Here is a 24,546-nt window from a genome sequence, read left to right as displayed (position 1 = left end):
TGGCGTGCTGTCGATTATCGCCGTCGGTGTCGATGCGGCCGTTATAAATCATCATTACCAGCGAAATTGTGAGAGAGTCGAGCTGTTTATCGAGGGTTTTTCCATTCCACGGGGCACTCTCCCTTGGTCTCGATCCAGTCGTTGATGCCTCTGACGAACCATCCGCTCGTCCACTTGTCCCCGTCATTCTTCTCCTTCTTGGGCTTGCCGAGCTTGAAGCTCTTGGCCGTGCAGCAGACGTTCTTCTGGAATCGCCACTGGAAACACTTGCGGTCTTTCTTAAAGTCGACATTTCCGCTGGCGAACTCGTCGTACTTGGCCCGAATCAGCTTGCCACGGTCCGTCTCCGTCTCCAGCTTCTCGAACTCCTCGGCAGGGATATCGAGACCGGCAGCCTCACAGACCTTGGCGCAAGCGGCCGGTGAGTTGTGCGCATACTTCTGGACGACGTTTTTGTCGCCCTCCTTGACCTGTCGGTCTCGTTGCTGCTGAGTGGCCTTTTTCTGACTCTCTTCGTCGGGGGCGATATAGCAAGTATCGTCCGACAGGTTGTCCCAGTCCTTTCGGAAGGAAACCATCTTGGGAGCGAAAAAGGCGTAGTACATTTCTCGGATCTGCATGAAATCCTGTGCAACGACTTTGTTAGTATTCATTTTTCTCACTTATGCTGTTGGAGATAAAAGAGACATAGGGAGTACCAACCTGCTTGGTACGCGTCTGCTCATACTGCCACACGCTGCTAATTTCCTCCGAATTCACGTGGTGCATGGTGAAGAGAGGCTCACACCAGTGGCCGGGTCCGTAGGGCAGCGTGTTAGGCTTTTCGCCGTTGAACATGGGATGCGCGTTCAAGACCTTGGTTCCCACCTCCTTGGCCACTCTGGAGAAGACGACATCACCACAGCATTCATCTCCCGCCTTGTCGTCGTACTTTGTGATGTCCGGGATCTGGGCCATCTTGCGCATGAGTGCGCCAGACACGATGTAGCCGCTGCCGCCGTGGGCAAAGGGGAAGCCGGAGATCATAGCCACGCTGCCGATGTAGACATTATCTCTGGGGTTGACCTTGTTGCGCAGCCAGTGGACCAGAGTCGGCCAGACGACGTAGGTGTCGGCCTCGGCAAAGACGTACCACTCCTGGTTGGGGCGCAACTCCCAAGCCCGCACAATCATGTTGACGAACTTGAACTTATCCAGCTCCCAGCCGCCGTCCATGCCGGCGGTGCAGTCCTTTTGCGAGACGGGGCATTCCTGCTGTGCCTGGTACAGCTTGAACTCTTTGTACTTTTCCTTGATCTTGTCGTCGACGCGGTCGAGGGAATCGTAGATGTGGTACTTGCCAATCTGCTGCTCCTGTTGGGTGTTAGTCCGCGAAACCCTTGCCGCTCTGTTTGAAGTGCCGCTGCCAAGGCGGGAGTGGGCGTGTACAACGGCAACGGAAACGACACAAAGATACATACCAGGTCGGAAAAGAGCAAGAAGTCGTCGATGCACTGCAGGCCGGTGAGCAATTGCGTGGGCAGCTTGTCATAGGCCTCGGTGGCGCCCGTCTTCATGACCAGCATGATGCCGTCCATGTTGGGGAAGCCGGCGCATGGCGAGCTGAAGTTCCAGCTCGAGTGGACGGCGGCCTCGGTGCCCTCATGGTACAGCGTGTTGTTGTAGACGCCCTGGCCCTGCAGATATGGCGACAGATGGTCGTAGAGGTACTGCTTGTAGTATCCGGTGGCCTGGTGGTCGCGCAGCTGGTAGAGGGGCAGCGTCAGCAGCAACGTGCAGCCCACGATGATTGCGGCTCGCCAGTTGCGGGACGGCATCTTAATAAAGCTTCGCCAAGACGTGGACCAATTCCGGTCCGCTCCCATGCTTGGGGGTCACAGCACAATGGTAAAAACGGCAGTAAAAACGGCGGGCGAAGCTTGAGAGAATAGGAGAACGCAGGAGAGAGGAAGAGGATATCGGAGCGGGTTTGGGAATAAGATTAAATTAACAAGCGGGAGACGTTCAAACTCGGCTGACCCTTGGGCAGATCAAGTTTATGAAAGAGGGACAAGACGAGTCCGAGTCCGAGCCCAAGTCGGGGCAAAGACAGGTCGGCAAGCGAGGAGGGGGGAGGACAGAGCAGAAGCAAGATTCGCTATCTCGTATTGCGTAACCCGAGCACGGCGCAGGTGAGATTGGAGATTTTGACGCCGAGAGGGAGAGGGCAGGATATGATATCTCCACCTCGCGTATGTGGCTGGCGTATCGATCGAGGAGACCACAGCCACAGTCAGTCAATCATTCAAATGGATTATCTGATCAAGTCGAATCCAGTCCAGACAACGACGATGGCGACCCAAAAAAGAAAATGGGAGAGAAAAAGATAAGGACAAAGACAAGAAATCAGAAGCAGCACGAAATCCAGATCAGCCCAGCGCAGACCCGCTTGGCCGTCTCCGTCAGCGATCGCTATTTCTCGTCCATTCTTTCTTTCCAGGTACCTCTACGGAGCGCACAGGCGGCGCTAGCACCACTAATGTGCCTTAAGCTAGCAGGCGGGATTCATTCCAGCGCACGCACGGAGTACTGGCCCTGGATTCCGTACAGTATACAGTACATGGATGGGTACACGCCGCGAGGCAAGGGGGGGCCGTAGGGCAAAAGCAGGCAATGATGACGACGAGCTGAAGACCCAGGAGCAAGGGTCTTTGCATGGACAATTGACGACTAATCTGCGGTTAAAGAGGCCAGTTCGGGCACAGCTGCAGCGGGTCGTACGAGTTGGGAAGAGGCCGAGAGGCAGAGATGAATGAAGGGCACAAGCGAGGACTATGAAAGACTAGGGGGTTATCTACTACAGTATCTATCTCGACGCTGTGCAACCAACCCTTGAAGAGAAAGAGAGCGAGAGGCATTTGGGGATGCGGCTCAGTGTCTCCTGGTACTTGGCACTGGCAAGGATGGGTTGTTTAGTTCCGGTGCTATTCCTGTACTACCGGCATCAAAACATTGGCAGTTGGAATGTATCATGGACATGCCTGGTCTAAGGGGAGGAGGAGACTACCTTACTCGGCCTCGTCGGGACTTATCGATGGGGCCAAGGCACTCGCTCTCTCACTTACTCACTCAGCTCGGCTGAAGAGAGACAGCCCGGGATGCATCTGTCTGGTTGCTTTGCTTATACAGTGCCGTCTTCTCCCTCTCTTTTGCTGTGCCGTGTTTTGAAACAACTGGAACACGCACACCCAATCGCCGCTGCAAGACAGACTGTGACTGTGTATTTACCCACTCCGCATCCACATTTTACGAGGCCATTGCTATCATGACATCCATCCACGGTTCGGCGCTATTGCATTTGTTTGCAACTATTTGCTGGCTGCCGCAGCCGCACCGGGAACCCGGGAGACGAAGGAAAAGGGTCGCCCCATCGCTAGCTTGGCACCGTTGGCGATAATGACTCGATCGGAATTATTGAACGATGATGTTATCGCGGAGAGGAAGGGCTGAAGATGATGTTGCGGGGAGGGAATGAAGGGGGTTGTAAATGGAAATGCCTGGACTTTGATGCTCTCAACTTTCTGCATGTGCTTTGCCTTGTCCTTGTAGTATTGTCTAGGCTGACAAAGGGGGGTGGCAGTGTTCGCTGCCCTTTATTTTTAGACTTAATACCACTTCGTATCTCGACCTGCAAGCACGGCATGTGCATCACAAGTGCTCGTAACATACATGCCATTCCACTCGGAATCTGCATCGCTTGTTTCATCGTGTCTGCCAAGCATCTAAGAGCCTGTGCATACAAGTATCCGCACAGCATTCTTCCCCAGTCCAGTCCCATCCCATCCCATCCCATCCGCAGCTTGGCATTTTTTTTTCTCTTTTAACCCTTTATCTTTAGCTTTTTTATTGCGGCTGCGCTTCGCCAAGCCATTGAACAGACCATCGATTGCGTCTTTCCCCTTCTTGGACTAGTGAGGAATGATGGAAGAAGTAGAAAAAAAATAGGGACAAGCCATTCCGGCTGGTCTCAGAATTCGTATTCCCGTCCAGGCAGGTTTTCGAGTGAGAATGAGTGGAGCAGAACAACACTGTTGATAGGGCGGCCCACCTGGAGGCGAGTTCCCTGCATGGGTTCAAGCCTTTCTGGACTTTGGCCACGTTGGATAATGGCGCCTTTTGCTTGGCTCTCGGCGTGTCCAGAGATCGACAGAAGAATGATTACTAAGTCTAGGTACTCAACTCAACTCTACACTCCTTGACTTTGTGTCGCTTCGTATATACGACGCCGATTCGTGGGAACAAAGGCTCATCAGTTCAGTGCTGATAACGCATCTCAAGTCGTCTTCTTCTCTCAAGCCTCGGCGTATGCTGTTCTTTAATAGCGTCGATTTATCCAGTATTGCAATATCTAAAAAGTAAAATAAAAAAGAGTGACCTTGACCTACGAAACGCCATTCGCGCACCAAGAATGCCGGCAGCCCTCTCTCTAAATGAAACAAACGAACCCAAAAAGAAAGGAAAACCAAAGCCGGCCTCTCTATCCTCCTAGAGCCTGTAGTAGTAATAACCGTACCATCTGATATACCTGCGGGGGCGCCTAATTGACCATAAACGCCGTGCTTCTGCCTTCAAACGCCGTAATATCGCCGTCAATGGACTTGGCATCGCCAAAGTAGCAAAGTCTGTATTCGCCAGGCGTCGTCCACTCCTCAATCTCCCATGAGATAGTTGCCGAGCTGGTGCCCATCATCACGCTGCTTCTCTTCCACTGGTAGGTCAACTTCCAGTCCGAGTCATCCCGCACCATTGTCCACTCTGTTTCGCCCGGGCGACGGTACTCGACGGCGGCAAACGTCTCCTCCAATCGCAGGTTATTTCGCGGGTTGGCTCCCACAAATGTTGCCGTCACCTTGTCACCGGGGGTAAACTGGCTCTTGTCAACGTCCACAATCACATCTCCAAATTGTTGAGATTGTGCCGTGCCGTCAAACAAGACGCCCGTGTTGAAACCAAAGGATCGGTCACTGTTGTCTGGGGGCAAGGGACCGGTTTCGCGGGAATCGGGATCTCCACCAGGGGTATCATCCTTCAAGAGAGGAAGCAGTGCTTTAGTCCGATCTATGTAAGCTGCAAGTGTATGTGGGCCATAGAGGGTTGACGCCCCCTCATATCGCTGGATGCTGTGTTCTTCGCGTCAGCACTGGCCAATCTTGTGAGGTTTGAAGGCTAGGTGCTTAAAAAAAAAGAAGGGGAATAAACTTACCCATACTCCTGCTCCGTCGTGATATAATGCGTATAAGTGTTGCTTGGCCCTCCAAAGACGACAATGGGTTCCTTGCCGTCCAGCTCCTCTGCCAATTGAATCTTGCTGCTCTCTGCAACAGCCTCTTTCCACCGTCTACCTGCCATCGTCGTCGCCTCTCCAGGGCTGACGACAATAATGAATTGACCAACTCTAAATGTCTGAATGTCTACAATGTCTGGCGTCCAGTGATAAGGCTTGTGCGTCTTGCCGACGTTGAGGAGGATGGGCTTGGGGGCGTGACACTGCATCTGCTCAGGGCTTGGAGCTCCGACAAGCCATCGTATAACTCTCCATTTGGGCGATGAGTTTGTATCGTTAGAACCCGATTGCGTTATCTCATAATGGCCCGGTTCGTCCCAGGTCCCGGCAGCGAAGGAATAGCCCAGCGCCGCCGAGCACGTCCGTACTGTAGAGCCGTTGGGCAGCTGGAATTGGAAGTCGGACATGTCATGGAATCGGTGAAATGCCTTGACGCCTGACCCCTTTACGTTTGGCGGTTGCGAATCCATTGACGTGTAGAGGGCCAGGGCTGCCTCGTACTGCTTCTTGCCAATCTCGAAACACGACGCGGCCCCCTCATCCTTTTCTCTGAAAAAGGGCCCTCTTGCGTGACACTGCCTAGTCCTGCCGGTGCTTCGACAAGAGCTGGACTTGAACTCGCACTGCTCGCCTGTGCCATCGTCACACCAGCCGCCAAGTGTGTTGGGGCTTGCGTCACCCATGTTAGCCTGAGAAAAGCCGGCAACAAAGTCGTCCGTCTCTTGGATGCCTCCGCGAACCTTCTTCTCAAAAAGATCTGCAGCCACGCCCTTGTTGTCTCCTGTGATGAGGGTGTTGTTTGCCAACATGGATGTGCCGTGGGTAGGGAACCATGTCAACACGCCAATGTTCTTGCCGTCAGATGCTCTATTGAACTTGAGCAGAGTCAAATCCTTCTCCACAGAGCCGTCGTCTTCCGCGCTGATGTTGTACTTGGCCCTCTCCTCTGCCGGGTTGGCGAGATAGGCATAGAGGCTTCGATTGATGTTGGCGCCAAAGACTTTGGTGGTGCCAGCGGTGAGGGTGCCGGGCTCCAAGCTCTCATGTGCGCGACGGATGGACAAGAGGCAGCCGTCGACAATAGCTTGGTAACTCTGTCTGTCGAATCCTTTGCTGGTGATCTGGGGCAAGAGATAATTGAGCCAGGCGCCGGGTCCGGAGTGAGAGTGGGTCGCCGTGACGGCCAAGTTGTCGTGCCCATACATGGCATATTCCGGCCCGAGTTCCTCAAGCCCCCGGAGAATGCCGTATCGAACGGCAGTGTCACCAGCCTGTGTATCCAGGACGAGGTATATGAACCTGTCATCAGGCTGATCAAGGTCGCCCACGATAAAAGCGCGGGAATACAGGCGCTGACGTACGCCGCTGCCGACCTGTTCGGTGTTGGCATAGCCCATCATGTTGATCTCGACAACAGGCCCCGTGATGTCGGCCTTGCCCACTCCGATGAGATAGTGGCCATCTAGAGCACCGCCGGATGTGGCAAGGGCCTGAGCCTTTCCCTCGCTCCCCAGTCTTTGTTGTTTCTGGCCTTGATAGTGTTGCTGCTGCTGCTCTTGTGCCTGCTGCCGGTGCAGAGCCGCCGCCTTCCTGCCCACCAGCTCCTCCTGCAGTCGCTGCGGGATATCGGCGCTGTAAATGGCACCGGGCACTGTGGCCCATCTGAAAGCATGAGAGACGGCATTGCAGAATGTGAACAAGACGACAAGAGTCATTGCTAGCCACTTGGCGTAGTGACGCAAGCCTCGGCGCGGCCCGTTGCCATTGTGTTTCCCGCGCAAGTCCCGCGGAACTGCAGGCGACTCCGGAGGAGGGCCTTTTTCTGCAACTTGGCCTGAAGCCATCGCAGAAGCCGAAAGTTGCTTCGGGTCGGGTGAAAATTTGAGGTTGCCCTTTTGCAATGAGTTACTTTAATCCAAGATACTGAGATCTGTGGCGCTCAAAAGATACAAGTCAGGGCCGGAGGCGAAATCTTAAATTTTGTACACACTTTCCTTACGTAAGGAACACTTGTGCCGAAATCTCATTTCTTTTGAATGATTTCTCGGGCCATTTCGTTTGTTTCTTGCGAGCTCAGTTGCCAGCTGGCGGATGGGCCGGAAAGCCGGGGCCAACAGACAGGACTTGGTGTTTTGTGCGTCGTCACGGTGATGAGCCTCCTATCTCGTGGAGAAGCGCCGACGAGCCGACAACTCTTGGGACGGCATTGGGCATAGAGACGGCCTGGGATTATGGCATATTTATGTCTCCCGGGCTGGTCTGCTGCTGACAGTGTTTGGTAGGCATTTGTGGCTTCTCGACTCCCACATACGAGCGCATGCGAAAACTCTGTATATCGTCCATCGCCCTCCGCGGCCCTGATGCGGCGACCAGCAACGGTTGGCGTGAGACAGAGTCCTGGAGGCTGAATGGGGGCGAGCCAATTAGCGGCTGTCGAACCCCGGCCGCTGGTTAAAGACAGACAGAAAGCGGCATGCCCACGTTTTGGGGGGGTTTGAAGCTGTCAGCCGCCTGTGGGCGATCTGGTGGCATGATCCAGGCATAGTCAGCTGGTATGGATAGTATGTAAGCGAGCGGCGGTCATAGGCTATATAGCAGTCGTGCTTCTCAGTTCGTGACCAGCCAAGCAACCCTCTTCTCTCCCCTTCCTTCTCGTCTTCTCTCTTCTGTTTGACTTTCTCACGATGCTCCTCTCCCTTCCCATCTCCGCCCTTCCCCTTTGTGGAAGCATGACACATTACCGGTACACCGTTATCTAATCTGCGGCTACAATCGGACTTTTATTCCTCCCATTGCCGAACGCAGCGCTCATTTTCCGTGCTGATGACGTGATGATGCGGGGGCTGCCCGCGGGCTGCGCGAAAAGCACTCCCGCGGAACGAATTGACATTTCTGGAACTGCCGGGCTTGAATAGAAGCAAAGCACGACTGCATTAACATTGATCTGGCACCCACAGGAGGATATGCAGATATGCAGATATGCTGGGTACATGTACTCATTTACAGCTGGGCCGACCCCGCGTCATGTGAGCTCTGCTCCAGGCTCGTTGGGTGTCTTCTCTGCGCTAAACAACGTGTTTGACATGTGAAACCTCGAGTTTTTCCTCACCTACTCTGACTGACGCTGCCATCAAACCAGCTTGCCAGCGTCAAAACAGCCACTTTGCCCAGCGGTCAGACTGCCAGCAGCGTCGGTTCAACTGTCATGCCTTGCCAATAGCCTGTCAGAGTGGATTTCTAAGCCTTCCGCAGCCTATCCGAGCGGACAAAACGTCCGTTGGCCGAGCCTTCGCCCAATTGGGCTCTAGGATCTAAGCACACAATCGCGCATCTCCGCCAATCGTCGCCACGTCCACTCACACGGATCGCTGACTTGCGACTTTTAATCTTTTTTTATACGCTACATCGACTCCAGTCCTTATCTGCGCGATCAATCCCTCTCCCCAAGCCTCCTTGTTCCCTTTCTGGGGCGTTGTCCATGATGCCTTGAGAGCTTGTTGCGAGTCTTAGATCCCAATTCGCCGCGCCTTGCCTGTCATTGACGTATACGTCTTGGATTTTGACGTCTTGGATTTAGCTTTCGGTGCAAATTCGGAAATGGTTCATCTGTTCCAAAGGCACAGACAGTGACACGGCGATACATTAACGGTCGCTACTTCGTTGTGAAGCCTAGGGCCGTCATTGTGACCGGGGCCGTCAGCTTTGTGCGCGGTTTAAAGTTCCATCACTTTTGGCGTTTCCTGTCCAACTGATAGCAGTATTCCCTGGTTCGGCCATTGTCTTGTCAGCAGCGCCCAGACGTCGAAGCGGAGGCACAGAACTCTGTCCTTGTTTCCCGCGCTTGTTGTTATCACCAGCGAAGCTTAAACGAACCTTCAACGGAAAACATGGTTGACATACGCCACGGCGACCACCGGCCCATCCAGACGAGTGCTGTGATTGTGCTGGGCGCTTCGAAATGCCAATCAATTCCACCGCCGTCTCCGCCAACTCCTTCAGCCTCACCGTCGGCCAAAGAGATAGGTGACCCTGTGGATGGCTTCAGTCTGGATACAGAATCTACGCGAGAGCAATCCATAATGGACAGGAGACTCCACAGTGGCATCCATGTTTTAAACACCGAGGCCGCGGCGCTGGCAAATCTCACAAAGCTGTACGAGGTTGATGCAATTGCCCGAGCTGGGTTCAATGCCTCCATCAAGGCTATTACCCGACTGGCTAAGACCAAGGGAAAGCTAGTAATCATGGGAGTTGGCAAGTCTGGCCACATTGGAAAGAAGCTGGTCGCTACATTCCAAAGCCTGGCGATTCGCTCGGTGTTTCTTCACCCTACTGAAGCTCTTCACGGAGACCTAGGCATTGTGGGTCCGGAAGACACGCTGTTGTTCATTACCTACTCTGGAAAGACTCAGGAGCTTCTTCTAACGTTGCCTCACCTGGACGAGAGGCTCCCTACAATTCTTCTCACTTCTCACATGAGACACGATACTTGCGAGTTTGTCAAGCATCGGCCCAACACGATACTGCTCCCAGCGCCGATTCCAGAGCCGGAAAATGTATCATTTGGGGTTTCGGCACCATCAGCATCAACAACAGCTGCTCTGGCATTGGGAGATGCGTTGGCCATCACAGCCGCTCACGAGCTTCACCCGTGTGTCTCGACAATGTTTGCCAAGAACCACCCTGGCGGTGCTATTGGTGCTGCAGTGGCATCTGCGGCCCGAGGTCCGCAGACTATAGGTCACATTTCAGTCCCATGGGACGAGATTGACGTTGCCGATGGGCTGACCAGCGACGATCTTGCATCGAGTTTGCTCCGGGCAGCGTACAAGTCTAAAGCGGGCTGGGTTAGAGTCGGCGACGAGATTGCAGTCCCGAGTAAGATTCGAGCGTTGAGTGACGCAGACATGGTGAGACCTATCAAAGAGGTCATGGGCATCACGGTGTCCCGCCAACAGATGTTGGCCATGTCGTCGGAGACAACGGTCCGCCAGGCGCGAGACATATTGGGAGACATGCAGTCGCCTCAAATCGAAGAGCAAGAACAAGCAATCGGCGGAGCTGGATCGGTCATTGCAATTACCAGCAACGGGAGCATTATCGGCGTTTTGGAGGTTGAGCAAGTCCTTGAATATCAGGACGCATGAAAACTTGACAAAGAGGAGGAAAGGGAAAAGGAAGGCTTCATGACGAGTCCACCTCAATCATTGTGTAACAATGTGGTAATCAGGTGTCATTTTTTTAGGGCGGCAGCATGCATTTAGAGGAACCTTCGTTAAGGTTATTTTGAGCGATACCAGGCCACGCAAGAGTCGATTGGGTATTACCATCCCCACCATATGTATTTACGAATAGCTGCAGGCTTTATTGATTCAACGTGCATATACTACTAGGCATTATATTACAACAAGGAGGCCAACTGGCATTATCAGAGATTGCAATATGTTGATTCGTTGTGAGCGGCGCAAGGTGAAGTGTTGTTTAGCTATATGCAGGCGGCCACTGCCTTGGCATTTAACCCAATAGAAGAGCAATCAACCAATGGAGAGGCAAACTCGGAATCGAACCAGCCTATCAAGGCTGCTTAGGCATCAAAGGGCACAGCCGTACCTTGGAGCCCAAACCGACTGTTTGAGTTGACTGGATGAGAAGATACCGAACACATACACCGCCATCTCGGTGGAAGCCTTACTGCCTAAAGCAGATACTCGACAGACGTCGCGTTGTAACAGCATCCCTCCTTCTATTTTTGATCTTACCTCAACATCTCCAACCCCCTGAGATCCATCATCTTTGCTCTAATACAGACGATAATACCAGAGGAACGACCTCAGAATCTTACCAGAGTGCATTCTCCTTCAGCTTACAAGGGTATGGATTTTGTAGTCTCTTTCCACAGCCATATACTCCATTGGGCTAACACTACTTGGTTCTTAGATATCCGCCTCATATCTCCGGGCTTCACGAACCGCAGCCATTGGCATCTTCAACTCCGGAAGGTGACAGTCGCTATTCGACAATTGATAGTCTGATTCAAACGTTGCACGAATTTTAAGCGTCAACCCATCCCAGATGTCTCAACCAACACGTTGCGGTGACCCCAGACAACGGGTACTATCAATAGACCGTATTCGGTCAGCGAGGAAGCGCAAACTCCAGTTGGAGTTTGAGAGGGAGCGCAAATTTGTGTTGGAGTACCGCAGATGCCAGATAAAGATAGAGCGCGAGCGCGAACTATTGTTTGAGATGGAGCGCACAATGCAGCCAGAGACGGAGCGCGAAATTCAGTTAGAGAGAGAACGCGAAGTTCAGCTTGAGAGGGAACGCGAAATTCTGTTGGAGAGGGAGCGGTTTGCGAGGGAACGGTTAACGGAGTTGGAGAGGTTACACACAATTCAGTTTGAGGGGGAGGGCGAAGTTCAATCTGAGAGGGAACGCGAAATTCAGTCTGAGAGGGAGCGGCTTGCGAGGGAAGAGTTAACGCTGGAAGGGTTAACGGAGTTGGAGAGGTTACACACAATTCAGTTTGAGAGGGAGGGCACAATCCAGCAGCTTGTGGACGCAGCAGTGGAGCCCCGACAGGCAGAGTTAGCGAGGGAAAAGAGAGAGAGTGAGCGCATACTCTCCCAGAGGAAGCGCATAGACGCTTTAGAGGTGAGGAGCATAGCTCACCTCAGGTTTGAGATGGCTATAATGGAGATGCAAAGGGAGTCCGCAGAGTCAAGGAAAGAGAGAGAGAGGGAGCGCATAATCTCACAGAGGGAGCGCATAATCTCAGAGGGGGAGCGCCGTCTGCCTGATCCCATTTCAGTTGCTCGCAGCTGTGGTAATTCAGGTTGTGTTTTGCCACCAGGGCACGAATCGGCTCATAAATATCGGCACGAGTGCAGTCAACTTCTCTGTACGTTGCCTTTGGGGCACTCTTCATCTCATCTATTTCTGCGCCGTTGCGATGAATCTCGCTGCATTTTACCTTGGGGACACGATGGGGACCATACATCTCGTGTGTATCAGCGCGATTGCAGTGAGCCTGGCTGTGTTTCGTTCTTGGGGCACACTCTACCTCATGAATTTTTGCGCCCTTGCGGCATTGAAAATTGCCATCTACGGTCGAATCATGATGGACCCCATACTGACCCATATTCCGGACTATCGAGGTCCGTTGTTCAAAGGACAGAAGAGGCTATCAAAAACGCGGCGCTCACCGCGCATTTAGTCGACGAGATGGTATTCAGAACCATGAATGACCAGAGCATCATGAGCAAACCCGAATCCCTTCTCATAGAAGACCTTCCCACAGACTATCTTCCTCCATGGCTTCGTACCAACGCAACAAGGACAGATTTTGTCACGGTTGGGTATTCGAAACTAAATACCTCACAGAAACAGATTCGCCTGTTCGAGTTGTATCCTAGCATCAATGGCTCAGATATTAAGGGTTCTTTCCATTACGTGGAGCTGTCAGCAAATTTGGAATACGTCGCCCTCTCGTACACATGGGGAGACGAGGCGACTTATGGAGAAATTCAAGTCGACGATGGCATGAACATCCCCATTCGAGAAAACCTTTGGCAGTTTCTTCGATTACAAAGTTCATCGCTCTCCGAATCTAAATTCTATTGGATTGATGCTATCTGCATTAATCAGTCAGATGTCAACGAACGCAACCACCAAGTCGGCTTGATGAGACAGATCTATACCAATGCTACAGCCGTATACGTTTGGCTAGGTTGTGAATCAAGTAACAGCAATCTAGCAATGGACTATATAACTGAAAAGGCATCAAAGAAACTCAAAGCCAAGGGCCTGGGGTTTCGGCCTATCTGGTCTGAGCAGGAAGGGGAAGCTCTCGTGGAGCTATGCGAGAGGCCATATTGGAGACGGATGTGGATTATCCAAGAAATCATCAGTGCTGAAAATATTGTGGTTTGGTGTGGAACGAGAAGCTTTGGTTGGGGACTCATTATCCAGCTTTACCAGAAGCTAAAAGTTCTCGAATCCACACACTGGCTCACCCATCATGCCTTTGCAATGAGAGTATTTTAGAGCTCAGCGGGCGTTATCATCTGGCAGCGAGCATATTGGAGGCATCCGGACACTCCAACGCCAACTCTAAAAACCTTGATAAGTGTGTTTCATGCTTGGCAATGTGCTGATCTTAGGGATAAGGTATATGCCTTGGTTGGTATGGCTAGCACTAAAACTGCTGTAACGCCAGATTATTCGAAATCGATCTACGGCATTTGCCAGGATGTTTGGGAGAAAGACGCACAAAATGATGCACATTTTTACAACATGCTTGCTCGAGTTCTTGGTCTACGGGGAGAGCAGTGAGTACTAGATATTATATTCTCTTAAAAGTGACTGATGACGCTAACTGATCATGAGAATGGAACTCGGGCAACATTCTCCACGATATATGATACTGAGGCAGAAGTTTTTATCGGCTAAGCAAAGGGGCGTTTTGACCGAGGAAGATGACGACGATATCTAATTTCGTGTGTGCCTGGATCACCAAATCCCTTGATGTTATAGATAGCACGGAGCAGCAATTTGCACCCCAAAGAGGGGCTTCTTTGACAGACGCTAGAATACAAGCATGCAATTGGAAAAAGTCTAGGAATGCTTATCCCCATCTGTGGATAAGGTTATTCGTCCGATGGATTGTGGCGGCAGCAGATGTCACGACGATTCGGTCGAATTGATGTTCCTTGTTGTAGCTACAAGGTACAAGCCACTGGGACACGAACAAGTGCCGACGCCACTGTTCTTCTACCGTCGGCTAGCCAGGTAGGAAGACTCTAGGTACATGTAGGCTTGTGAAGTCAATTCCATAGGTACTCGTATACGCCATACCCTGCGGCATCACATAGTACACGCAGCGATGAGGTTGGAGCATAGCGGTAAGACGATGAGTGAACAATCGCTGCCGATAAGAAAGAGTTTGAATCCGGGAAATGAGATCAATGCCAGCACAAGCAAAACGTGGACACATCCAACACTTACTCCTCTCCATGTCACTGCCAAACACGACGCCTCCACGTCGTTCAGCTCACAAACCAACAGCAAACCAGAAAAGATGCGTGCATGGCACTAGGATTAAGCTAGCTTTGGCGTCCAATCCCAGGAATGCCGCAGCCGGTGGCTTCACGCATGTCTGACTTGGGACCCCCCGAAAGGCGGAGGACCATGCATGCAACCAGAGCCCGTGTCAAGGGCCTAGACCATCCATGTCGTTTCTCTCTCTCTCTCTCTCTATTCTTCTCCTTCTTTCGGCATCTTATGTGCTGGCATCGCCAAGGGATCGGGCTGACGAGGCTTGTTTCTTACACCGTCTCTCTGTCTCTCTTACTCACGCTCTATCTTTGCTGTGCCTGCGCTGGGTGTCGCGTGACCGCCAGTTTCGGGCAATTCCGCCCGCCGTTATAAGTGACAATTTTCACACTGGTAGTTGCACTGAAGGGAAAAAAAAAACAATGGTGCGCTGGCTAGGATCTGTACAGTAAAAGTTACATGGGAGTAATGAGCCGTTGATTGCGCTATCGCACCGGATTGGTTTATCTGGAGGAGCGGTGATTGCGAGCATGGGAGACGTTGTCACCTGCTTGAATCGGGCTCGTGTTTAGCTACCGGATAGGGAATCATGTTTGGGTTTTTTTTCCTTCTTCTTCGGGGGTCGGGATGGTGTAGAGCCGAGGGAGGGCTGCGTTGGCCAAAGCCTTGTTCCAAAGATTGAGAAAACGAATCAATGAAACGGCTTGTGGTGTACGAGTACGAGAGCTGCTCGTACGAAGCTGAACAGAGAGTCACAACGGAGGGTTACCATCGCTGACGCATCGAGCAGAGGGATGCCACCGATATGGTGTTATTTGTATGTATGGAATGTCTGCCCGGGCCTGAGCCTTAGCGGCCGACGTGATTTGTTTTCTATATCAGACTACGGGTGCATGTCGATATGCAGGTGTTGTCGTGGTGCATGAAGATGGTGCTTCCCCCCACTCTGCTAGCAAGTGCCATGAAACCGGAGGGTTTGGGACAGTTTGCGGGCGAGATAGCAATACGGAGTACTTACATTCGTTCCATCAAGGGCAGCTTCTTATCGGCGACGGATGTGGTGTTGATATCAAAGGTGTGTAGGTGGGAATCTGCAGGTTTGGTGAGATGTGGAAGGAGGGCGGTAAAGGCTGCAGACACGGATGCTGCACCAGTTCCATGGAAGTAGAAGTGCTGAGAAGGCCATGGAAGCTTATGATTGCAGGGAGATGGCAAATTTATCCTGTAAGCATACATACCGCATGGAAGCATCGCATCAAGCAGCAGGAGCAGGGGCTATCGGATACTGCAGGTATTATCCTTACCTCCCGTTATGGGGACTCAATGACACGGAACCATATTGACCTGTCACAGCATTACCCATGACAAAGAGAAAAAGAAGAGCCAGGTTGACACATCCGAAGAGATGACCTCGGATAAGAGCTGCTAAGCGCCTCCTGTCGCTTTTCCTTTCGGAAGACGGCAAAGGGTCGCATCCAGAGACGCGCAAGAAACCCACCTTATACTGTAACAACAGGCGGGCTTCGGCTGAGGAAATAAAACGAGCCCAGGTCGAAAAATGGAGTCGCACGGCTCGGAATGGAGAGCTAAACGATCCACCAGCCAATCTAGATTGCAAGGGCCCGCAATCTGGCCTGCCGCAGAGTATACAGGCAGCGCTCGTGGCACGGGGGCCGTGCTAGCGAGGTTGTTGTTGCTGTACAGTAGCTGTTTCTGGTGCTGGTGGTGAATTTGGGCGAGTGTGTAGTTTGGTGTTTTGGGGTTTCGGTTTGAGGCGGTTTATCTGCATGTGATATTGGGCGGCATATCGCGGGATGATGAGATCATGAAGCTAGGATATCATGCAATCAAAGGCGACGATGTCCTCACGTAGACGGGTTGGCAATCACCCAACACAGCGTGCCATACATACTGCATAACTCGTAATAAACGACATGGTCAGTCACAATTCAATACATACCTAGTATGCACGCACGCAAAGATTTAGCCCGAAATCCCTGAGGCCCCCCACTGACGAAGGCGCCTGTTTCATTCGCCCACCCTTGAGATGGCAGAGATGAAAGCTGAAAAAAAAAAAAAAAAAAATCCAACTTGGGCAAACACTCACGCGACACCAGTGGCAAAGGAGGGTGATATCCAGACCCAGACGGGCCGATCGGTTCTAGTGCAACACGCAAAAAAAATGAAGAAGGGGGCCAAGCGGAGAATTATGGGTGAAAAAGAGTTTTGACGTTGAGCTGTTGGTTGATCGATTTGGACATCTCGGTGAACGGATTGAGTGAAGCTTGGGGCGGGAACGGAGGACCTGCAGATTGTGGATCTTCTGGACCTTGTCTGTTATATTTTTTTCTTCTTATTTCCTTGTTTCCTACTCGTGGCACATGTCAGGCATCGGACCCTTGACTGCTTTTGACAGTGGTTGCGAGGCTGTTGAGTCAGAGAAACACTGCGATGGCATCGTATAGTATCGTATTGATGGATGCAAGTCTAGAATTGCAGAGCGGATTCAGAGGTAGCCACCTGCGGCATCTCTAGTACCGGAATGGGCATATGCAGTGTCTATACACGCCCAATCAGAGCCATACCGATGGATCAGATATCAAGACTTGCTGGTCCCTTTAGTTACTCGATACTCAGCATGCTAAGATGGGATAGAGATAGCAGATTCCACAACGACGGCTGCTACTGCTAGCAGCACGATCACAGCACGCACCAGCATCTCACAGGTCCAAAATTCGGCTACGGAGCATTGACTCTCTGCCTTTAGCCGAATTCCGTAGGGCAGCGGGAGGCCAGGGTTTGGCCAAAAAGGCACCATCTGGGCCAATGGGGATGCTGCAAGGACAGGCGGGCATGAAATCAATTTAAGATGGAGGCTTTCGCTCGACACTAGTTCTGTACGTTGCAAGCACAAGCACGATGCGACCAAGTACGTGCCTTAGTCGTGCATGCTGGTGTGGTTCGGCGCTGCAATTGGCAGCTTGAGCTTTCAAGCTCCGCGGTCGGGCTGTTTTGAAATAATAGCCGGCAGGCGTAGTAGGTATAGAGTAGAGTAGGAGGAGGAATATAACCGACTCGAGCGCAGCTGGGATGTCAATAAATAAACTATCCCAGTTTCGAGGAACAGGCCGTGGTGACAGAGTTTTCCGTGTCCTGCAGACAAAACGAAGGAATACGAAACCTTTAATTGATACGCTGCCGGTCCCTGGTCATCTTGACCATTTCGATTTGGGACTGACTCGGATCTTGGCATTTGCCTTCGTCGATATCGGCAGCGATTTGATGGAGCAATGGATATTGGATTGGATCCAATGAATTTTTTCTGCTTGCTCACTCGGGTAGCAGAGAGGGGCCGCTGTTTGAGTGTCTCCATGGGGGTCTGGAACGGCTGATGGATGCTTGGCTTGGCGGAGCGATTGTGCAACAATGTGCGAGAAGCCGGATGCGGCCACTGAGGACGAGAGCGGCGGACGAGAGGAGAGAGGAGCCTGGGGAAAAACAATTGAAGGGTTTTGTGGTGTGAGTGGGTGTCTCAAATTATTCTATTTTTATTTTTATTTTTGTTTTCCAAGGTTATTTTTTCTGTGCGTGGACTGACTGACTGGACTGACTGACTGGACTGACTGGCATGTGTGTGGACAAACGTTGACGATGGCAGACTCATTCGATCTTACTGGCTGCCCTGTCTCACCGAGCGGCCACTCTTGGGCCCTTTGCGGTTCGCCTCCCCTGCGGCCAATTCGCGTGGACAACCAAACAACGTGCTCGTCGTATTTAATTCCAATTAACGGTTCGCCGTGGCAATTGCCCTCGATGCCGGCCGAGAAGCGATACTGCCTAGCGTACGAGCGCTAAATCGTGCTCGCTGGAGGCCCCCTCAGCCTGCCCGTGCAGTCACTGCATGGCGGTGCCCCGTAGCGCCCCCATAGCGGTGCCCACCCCAGCAGCGTCCCAACTGGAAGCCATGCCTTGCCCTGCCGCAACCTGCAGCTTGCTGTGCGATGCCCTGTTAGCGCCGACGACTGCCTTCTCCATAGTGGACACCTTATCTTTGTCGCCTCCTTTGCCCATTCTCCAGTCTCCAGTCTCCATTCTCCATTCTCCATGCTCCATTTCTTCCCAGCAATGATATAACTCCGCCATCACCCGTGCCCAGACTCGCCGAGCCCGTTGGCTGCTCTGGATGCCGATCGCCTCTGTCCTTGCTGCAGCTGCCATCATTGACAGCAGTTCGCCGCTCGCCCTGCTTCTGTCGCCGGGATTTGCGGTTCGTGAAGCTTTTTTCCGGCAGCGTCCTGTGCGTCATCGGCATCGTGTCCCAGATTACGCAACGAAAGCACATGCGAGCTCCGTACGAAGCTCCATACGAAGTACGAGTATATCGCAACGGCTAATCTTCCAATTCAATTCGTTCTGCCGTCTCCCTGTACCTCATTCTGTCTTACCCCGGCTCCGGCTCCGGTTCGTTCGCCGTGCCTTAGCGCAAACGCAAAACAACAGTCGAGCTGCTCCCAGCTACTATCTTATCTCTAGCCCAGTCTTCTCCAAGCCATCCCCCGGCTTCCCTGCTTGTTTCATTCCTCTAAAGCTCGCCGTTATCGCTCGCTGCTTTGACTTTTGCATTTCTGGATTGAGCTTCAGGCTCTTTTGTGCTTCCCCTCCCTTTGCGCAGACGCCACGGCTGTCATCCCGTTAGCTCCACGACTTTCGCCTTGCCTTTGTTTCTTCCTGCAGTACAGTAGACCGCACTGGGCAACGCTCGCACTTTCGCATCACCCCAGCCCATCTGTTGCAACTCTATTGTAGCCGTCCCGAGGGACCGACTGGGAGCTATCTCGCTATCTCTCTGTCTCTCTCTCTCTCTATTTCTCTCTCTCATTTATTCCTTCTCCTCTCCCCGCTTTCTTCCGTACCAGCCTTGGACGAGGCCAATTGCTCCACCAGCATCATCTCTGCTTCACTCGACGGGGCCGCCACCAACGACCTTTGATGCCCACATATCGACACCAGCTACTCAATTGACCTCGAGGAAACGCCTGCGGATAGCAACTTCAAGCAAAATCATGAAATACGGCATTCAGTTGGAGCGGGAGTCTGTTCCTGAATGGAGCTTGCGTATGTTCCCGCGTCTCCCGTCCCAATTGTCCCACATCGCCTTGACTCATTGAAGATGGATTATCTAATTGAAATCGCAATCGCAGACAACCTCGACTACAACTCCCTCAAGCACGAGATCAAAGTCCACACAACCCGCGACCAGGCCACGGCCCTCGCCATTCCCGGCCACCAAGATACACACCTGCGCCGATTCGAAGATGCCTTGTACACCGAGCTCTGCCACCAGCACGACCGTCTGGACTTGTTCGTCATCAGCAAGGCCGATGAGGTGTCGAGACGACTGGGTACGCTTTGTTGCCATGACCAATTCGCACACTCATTGCTAACACGGACCAGATCACATTGCCGCCAGCATCAAGCGGTTTGCCGCCAAGTCACATCACGACTCCGATTCGCCCAGTGCCTCGCTTAGAAACCAGCGCAAGTTCATAAAATATGAGCGCGAGCTGTTGCGGTGCAGGGAGGATATACAAGCTCTAACGCGCTTTGCCAATGCTCAGATAATTGCGTTTCGCAAGATTCTCAAGAAATACAGAGTATGTCGTGTTGATTTATCACTACAGAACCTGATGGCATAAAATATGTGGATGGCGGCTGACTTGCAACAGAAATGGACTGGTTCACCATCATTAAGCTCCAGGTTCAACGAGGAGGTGCTGAGCAACCCAAAGAGCTTTACCCGACGCAGCTTTGCCGACCTGTTGGAACGGCACGACGAAATCCAAGAGAGTCTTCGCCATGCCACTCCGGCCTTCAGTGAGCCGAGCTCTCCCTCATCAGTCGACACACCCGTCGCCCCTCCGAGCCAGCCGTCAAGTTCGCATCGCGTCACCTTTGATCCTCTACCGCCGTCATACCTTGACCCAGAACCGCAGCCCAAGTATTGGAACGAGTACGACGATGGTAGCGACGCTGGTGGCCCAGAGGACGAATACGCAATCTACGTCAACCCCGACCAGGACTCGGGCTTCCCCGGCTTGAGCTACGCGCAGGCCATTGTGTCATTTCCCTTTGAGAAGGCCAAGGAGTGGCTAGGCAAGCCACGATCGACTGAGCGGCAGCCCCTCTTTTCGTCCATTTCATCCGGAGACTCGATCAACCAGGGGTACGGCTCCATGTCGGCGGTGCACACCGACTCGGAGGAGGAGGAGGCATATGCCAGCTCCGACGGCTTCCCCACACAAGGGTATGCCACGCACTATGCCCTGCCCAGCATCAGCACCCAGCAGTTGCGTCGTTACCGCGAGCGAGTTTTATTCTGGGGAACCATTGGCTGCTTTGGGGCCGCCTTTATCTTCCTCGGCATCGCCGGCATCCTCATCTCGACTGGCAAGCACAAGCTGCGAGTCGAAGTCGACGCCGGTGCCACCGTTGGAGTAGTGGTCAGCTTGTTCTGCGCATGCTCCGGCCTCGGTATGACGCTGTACAGAGAGGACCAGCTTGCCTTGTCTTACCGGCTGATGGTCTGGGCCACCTTTGTCGCCACCTGTTTGCTCAATGGCATGCTACTCATTCTGGTCCTGGGCAATGCTCCCTGAGTCTGACGAGTTGTGAATAGCCCAAGCGAGGAGAGCATCGCCTCTCTTGTTTCTTCTTTTTTTGTTTATTTTCATTAGTTGTCGCTCAAAATTGCATGCATCAGACTCACGGTCTGCGGAGTTGGAAGCATTTGTGTCTCTTTCTTTTTCTTTTCCACCTTTCCTAGTCCTCTCTACGGAAACAGCGGCTGAAAGTTTTTCTTTTCCTATATCGTTTGACAGCTTGGAGCCGGAGAGGTTATCACAGTTCGACGGCAATCTAGTAAATTGGCATGGTGGCGCTTTGGATGGGGCATATTGTATGTATATGATTCATGACAGAGAGACTAAGGGCGGGAAGAGCGGATGGAGGGATTTTTTTCATTTTCTTTTTGGGATTCCCCGAGAATGTTTGTAGGGCTCTGAAAAGAAGATGGGCGTATTTACAAGGCATTCATGACCATATCTTGCGTTTTTTCTGATGAGCGAGTGTGTGTGTATGTGTGTATATGTGTGTGCTTTGTATTTCGACTAGCCAAGACCTGCCTACCTGTCTGTATGCAACTAGAAATAGCAAAGTGGAGATGGATGGGGATTTGCGTTTTCTTGTCCCTTTCTTGGCCCCCCATATTATAAACATGATATTTATCCAACCAGTCAGAAGAGCTGGCTTGGACTCATTGGGAAATTCGATATGTAGGCACTGTCTCTAGTTGTTGGTTAGACTGAGCAATGGAATTAAGCAATGTATTTGGTATAGGGTGTAGAAAACTACCAAGCAACTTCTCCTAAGCAACTTCTCCTGCTTTTCCCGCTCATCGTTTGCAAATGTCAGGTATTCTTCATCTTGGCATATAAGCTCGATATTGTGAAAAAAAAGAAGCAAACTTGCGAAAAGAAAACGAAATCAGAAATAGCGTGTGAATCAAGCAAACGTGTGAATCCCAGCACCTCATGAATTCTGTCGAAATATTTCCGAAACCTCACTCCAATACTCGTTAGGAAAAAGAAAAAAAAAAAATCCACTTCAAATATCATCATCTTCTTCATCGAAATCCTCATCCTCTTCATCAATGTCCTCATCCTCCTCATCAAGATCAAGCCAGTCAAGGGAATTGATATCCGTATTCATGGCAGTCTCCTGGCCAAAATCTCTCTGGTTGCACTGCTCCTGGATGTGCGTAGCCAGGGTATCAATCGCCTCCATGCTCCTCCTCGCCATCTCCACCGTGCGCATCCGCAACGCCTTGTCGCCCATACCGGCCGACGGGTTCTTTCTGAAATAGGCCAAGGCCTGTTCGTGGCGCCTGTTGATTGCGAGGCGGCATGAGCCCGTGCCGCTCACGGTGACGTGAGCAGACCGCCTGCTCGAGTGTCGAGTCTGGAGCTCGACGTAGAGCATCTGGCAGTCAACGGCTTTGATAGCGTTAATCACAGGGCCGCCGGCGATGAAGAAGTCCACAAACGTGAAGCGTCCCTGTTCAAGTTGATCGTTTTGCCGGTCCCAGGTCGGCATGATTCGAACAGTCAGCGTATGGATGTTACGAGGTTTCACATAGGGTGCGTCCTCGTCTGGGGCGCCGTCGTCCGGCTTGCGGAACACATTCAGAGCAGCAACCATGCTGTCTTGAGTCGACGTTGAGTACCTGTTTGCCTCGGCTTCGATCGTAATATTCCGAAATAGATGGCCGTACTTGTCAATATTTATGGTGCTCTCCTTCGGGTCGTCTTCTTCGTCTTCTTCGTCTTCATCATCTCGTTCAAGATCTTCCTCATATTCCGAAGAGCTCTCTTCTTCATCCACGAGAAACAGCGAATCCTCCATCTCTAGATTCTCAATATTCCACACGTTGGTAGTGGCATCACGGAGGCGGTACAAAAAGGTATTTGATCCGTAGAGCATCGTGCTTGCCTCTTCGTGCACCCTTTTGCATACTCTGAGGATTTTGGTTGAGAGCTGCAGGTCCTTGGTCCAGTAAACTTGCTGCCAGCCACCGTGAACGGCAATTGGTCTTTTGACGGTGAGTAGATAGCGATAAATCTCCATTCTAACCTCTCTCGGAAGGCCCATAAAGGTGGGTGTTGCTCTGAGGTCTGGAAGCAGAGGAAGCTCATCTTCTGGCTCATCCTCGGGGAGGATGATTTCTTGAGACAAAGGTGGTCTTCTAGGTGGTACAGTGGTATTCTTATGCATGCGCTTCCTTCGTGGCCTGAATGGTTCGTAAGGCTTTTCACCCTCCTTCTCCTCGTCTTCCTCGTCGCCCTCGTCGTCTTCACTCATCCAATAACGCCGACGTATTTTTGCATCGTCATAAGGGTCGGGGACCCCAGGCCTACGAGCCTTCAGCGATTCAGGCAACGCTTGTTCATCGGCCGCTCTCAGCTCATTTCGCTCCTTTTGGATGGCCCGATAGTATTTGAGGTTTGGAAGTCTCGATCTGCCCATGAAATCTGCTGCCTCGGGTTGCTCAAGTTCTTCACCGTTTGGGAGGCGGGCATAGTCAGCTTGTATCTGCCTTCGTCGCTCCTCTCTGTCGGCCCTTTCGAATGCCTTGCGAGCCTTGGACTTTTTTCTTTTCTTCTTGTTTACCCGCAGTGGTCTGTTGCTAGTGGGTGCGGGCACTGGAGCTTGTGCGGTGCGACGAGGAGCCATTGTGAGAGGTGTTGATGGTTGCAAGTGGATGGATGAGAGAGGAGAGTGTTGTGCATCAATGTAACATAAGAGATGGTGAAGGATGCAGGATAAAAAGAGGAGAGAGGAAGAAGGAAGGTGGAAAAGAGACAGAGGAAGAGATGGACAGATTTATACTGCATGCTCTTTGCTTCTGTGAGTTCTGCCGGCATTACTGGTGCATCTTGGGGCGGTGTGTAGAGTTAGAGCGCAGAGTTTGATGCTAGCATTGGCGTTGTTTCGCCTGCAACTTGAGATGACTCTGATGGACTGTCTCCTACAATGGCTGCATCTTCCTTGACATTTTACAACGTGAAATCCTGATATACTCCAGCCACCAATGTGGATTTAGAAATGTTCTGCAGCAACCAGTTTGGCCGTTTATGACAATTTGATAATATTAAAAACCTCAACTTATTCCTTGGACCCATCATGACATTCAACGCCAGGCAGTTACAGCTTTTAAACATGCTACGATAAGTACATTTGGTCTAACATATAACGACGTGAAGTTCTCATAACCTGTGTTAACCAAATTGCCTTGGCGCTTTTATGGCGTAGGGCTGTTAGGCGCCAGATCCCGTCAAAGAACAGCCCCATCAAAAAGTCCAACGAGATTCAACAAACTGATCCACGCAGATGCAAACTAGAGCCAAAAATGAACCCATTTCGCAAAACCCCATTCCCAAAATCTCCACCATCTCAAAATGCCATCCCACTCCTCGAATCCCATATCTTGGGTACTTACTCAGCACCACGCAACCGGAGATAGTAAAGTGGAGATGGCGATTTTTTTTTTCTCCAGTGTTCCCATAAGATGACACGGGGGGATTTATCCAACCAGTCAGAGCCGCCGACTTTGA

The 24,546-nt window shown here is 51.8% G+C and overlaps 6 protein-coding genes across 6 annotated transcripts; 3 read left to right on the top strand and 3 right to left on the bottom strand.

The window, feature by feature from the left end:
• Positions 1 to 86: 86 nt before the first annotated feature.
• On the bottom strand, positions 87 to 1,817 carry TRIVIDRAFT_140877 (glycosyltransferase family 31 protein; the record flags this gene model as incomplete). Its single annotated transcript, XM_014105893.1, has 4 exons — positions 87 to 274; positions 389 to 626; positions 688 to 1,353; positions 1,461 to 1,817. The coding sequence occupies 4 exons, from the start codon at positions 1,815 to 1,817 to the stop codon at positions 87 to 89; spliced, it is 1,449 nt and encodes a 482-aa protein (XP_013961368.1).
• Positions 1,818 to 4,576: 2,759 nt separating this feature from the next.
• TRIVIDRAFT_34323 (uncharacterized protein) lies at positions 4,577 to 7,038 on the bottom strand (the record flags this gene model as incomplete). The annotated part of the gene is made up of 2 exons (XM_014105892.1): positions 4,577 to 5,159; positions 5,243 to 7,038. The coding sequence occupies 2 exons, from the start codon at positions 7,036 to 7,038 to the stop codon at positions 4,577 to 4,579; spliced, it is 2,379 nt and encodes a 792-aa protein (XP_013961367.1).
• A 2,172-nt stretch (positions 7,039 to 9,210) lies between these two features.
• TRIVIDRAFT_211378 (uncharacterized protein) lies at positions 9,211 to 10,757 on the top strand (the record flags this gene model as incomplete). Its single annotated transcript, XM_014105891.1, has 1 exon — positions 9,211 to 10,757. The coding sequence occupies one exon, from the start codon at positions 9,211 to 9,213 to the stop codon at positions 10,468 to 10,470; it is 1,260 nt and encodes a 419-aa protein (XP_013961366.1).
• Positions 10,758 to 12,682: 1,925 nt separating this feature from the next.
• Positions 12,683 to 13,231, top strand: TRIVIDRAFT_138489 (uncharacterized protein; the record flags this gene model as incomplete). The annotated part of the gene is made up of 1 exon (XM_014105890.1): positions 12,683 to 13,231. A coding segment is annotated over one exon (549 nt), but the record flags the coding sequence as incomplete, so codon positions are not given.
• A 6,209-nt stretch (positions 13,232 to 19,440) lies between these two features.
• TRIVIDRAFT_175888 (uncharacterized protein) lies at positions 19,441 to 21,607 on the top strand (the record flags this gene model as incomplete). Its single annotated transcript, XM_014105889.1, has 4 exons — positions 19,441 to 19,492; positions 19,579 to 19,779; positions 19,832 to 20,031; positions 20,104 to 21,607. 4 exons carry the CDS (start codon positions 19,441 to 19,443, stop codon positions 21,031 to 21,033), a joined length of 1,383 nt encoding a protein of 460 aa, XP_013961364.1.
• A 432-nt stretch (positions 21,608 to 22,039) lies between these two features.
• On the bottom strand, positions 22,040 to 23,665 carry TRIVIDRAFT_34610 (uncharacterized protein; the record flags this gene model as incomplete). Its single annotated transcript, XM_014105888.1, has 1 exon — positions 22,040 to 23,665. The coding sequence occupies one exon, from the start codon at positions 23,663 to 23,665 to the stop codon at positions 22,040 to 22,042; it is 1,626 nt and encodes a 541-aa protein (XP_013961363.1).
• Positions 23,666 to 24,546: the final 881 nt, after the last annotated feature.

Source organism: Trichoderma virens, assembly GCF_000170995.1.
Source record: "Trichoderma virens Gv29-8 chromosome Unknown TRIVIscaffold_1, whole genome shotgun sequence".
Classification (NCBI taxonomy): domain Eukaryota; kingdom Fungi; phylum Ascomycota; class Sordariomycetes; order Hypocreales; family Hypocreaceae; genus Trichoderma; species Trichoderma virens.
The sequence above is the reverse complement of the archived record's forward strand: the minus strand, read 5'-3'. Positions and strand labels throughout refer to the sequence as shown.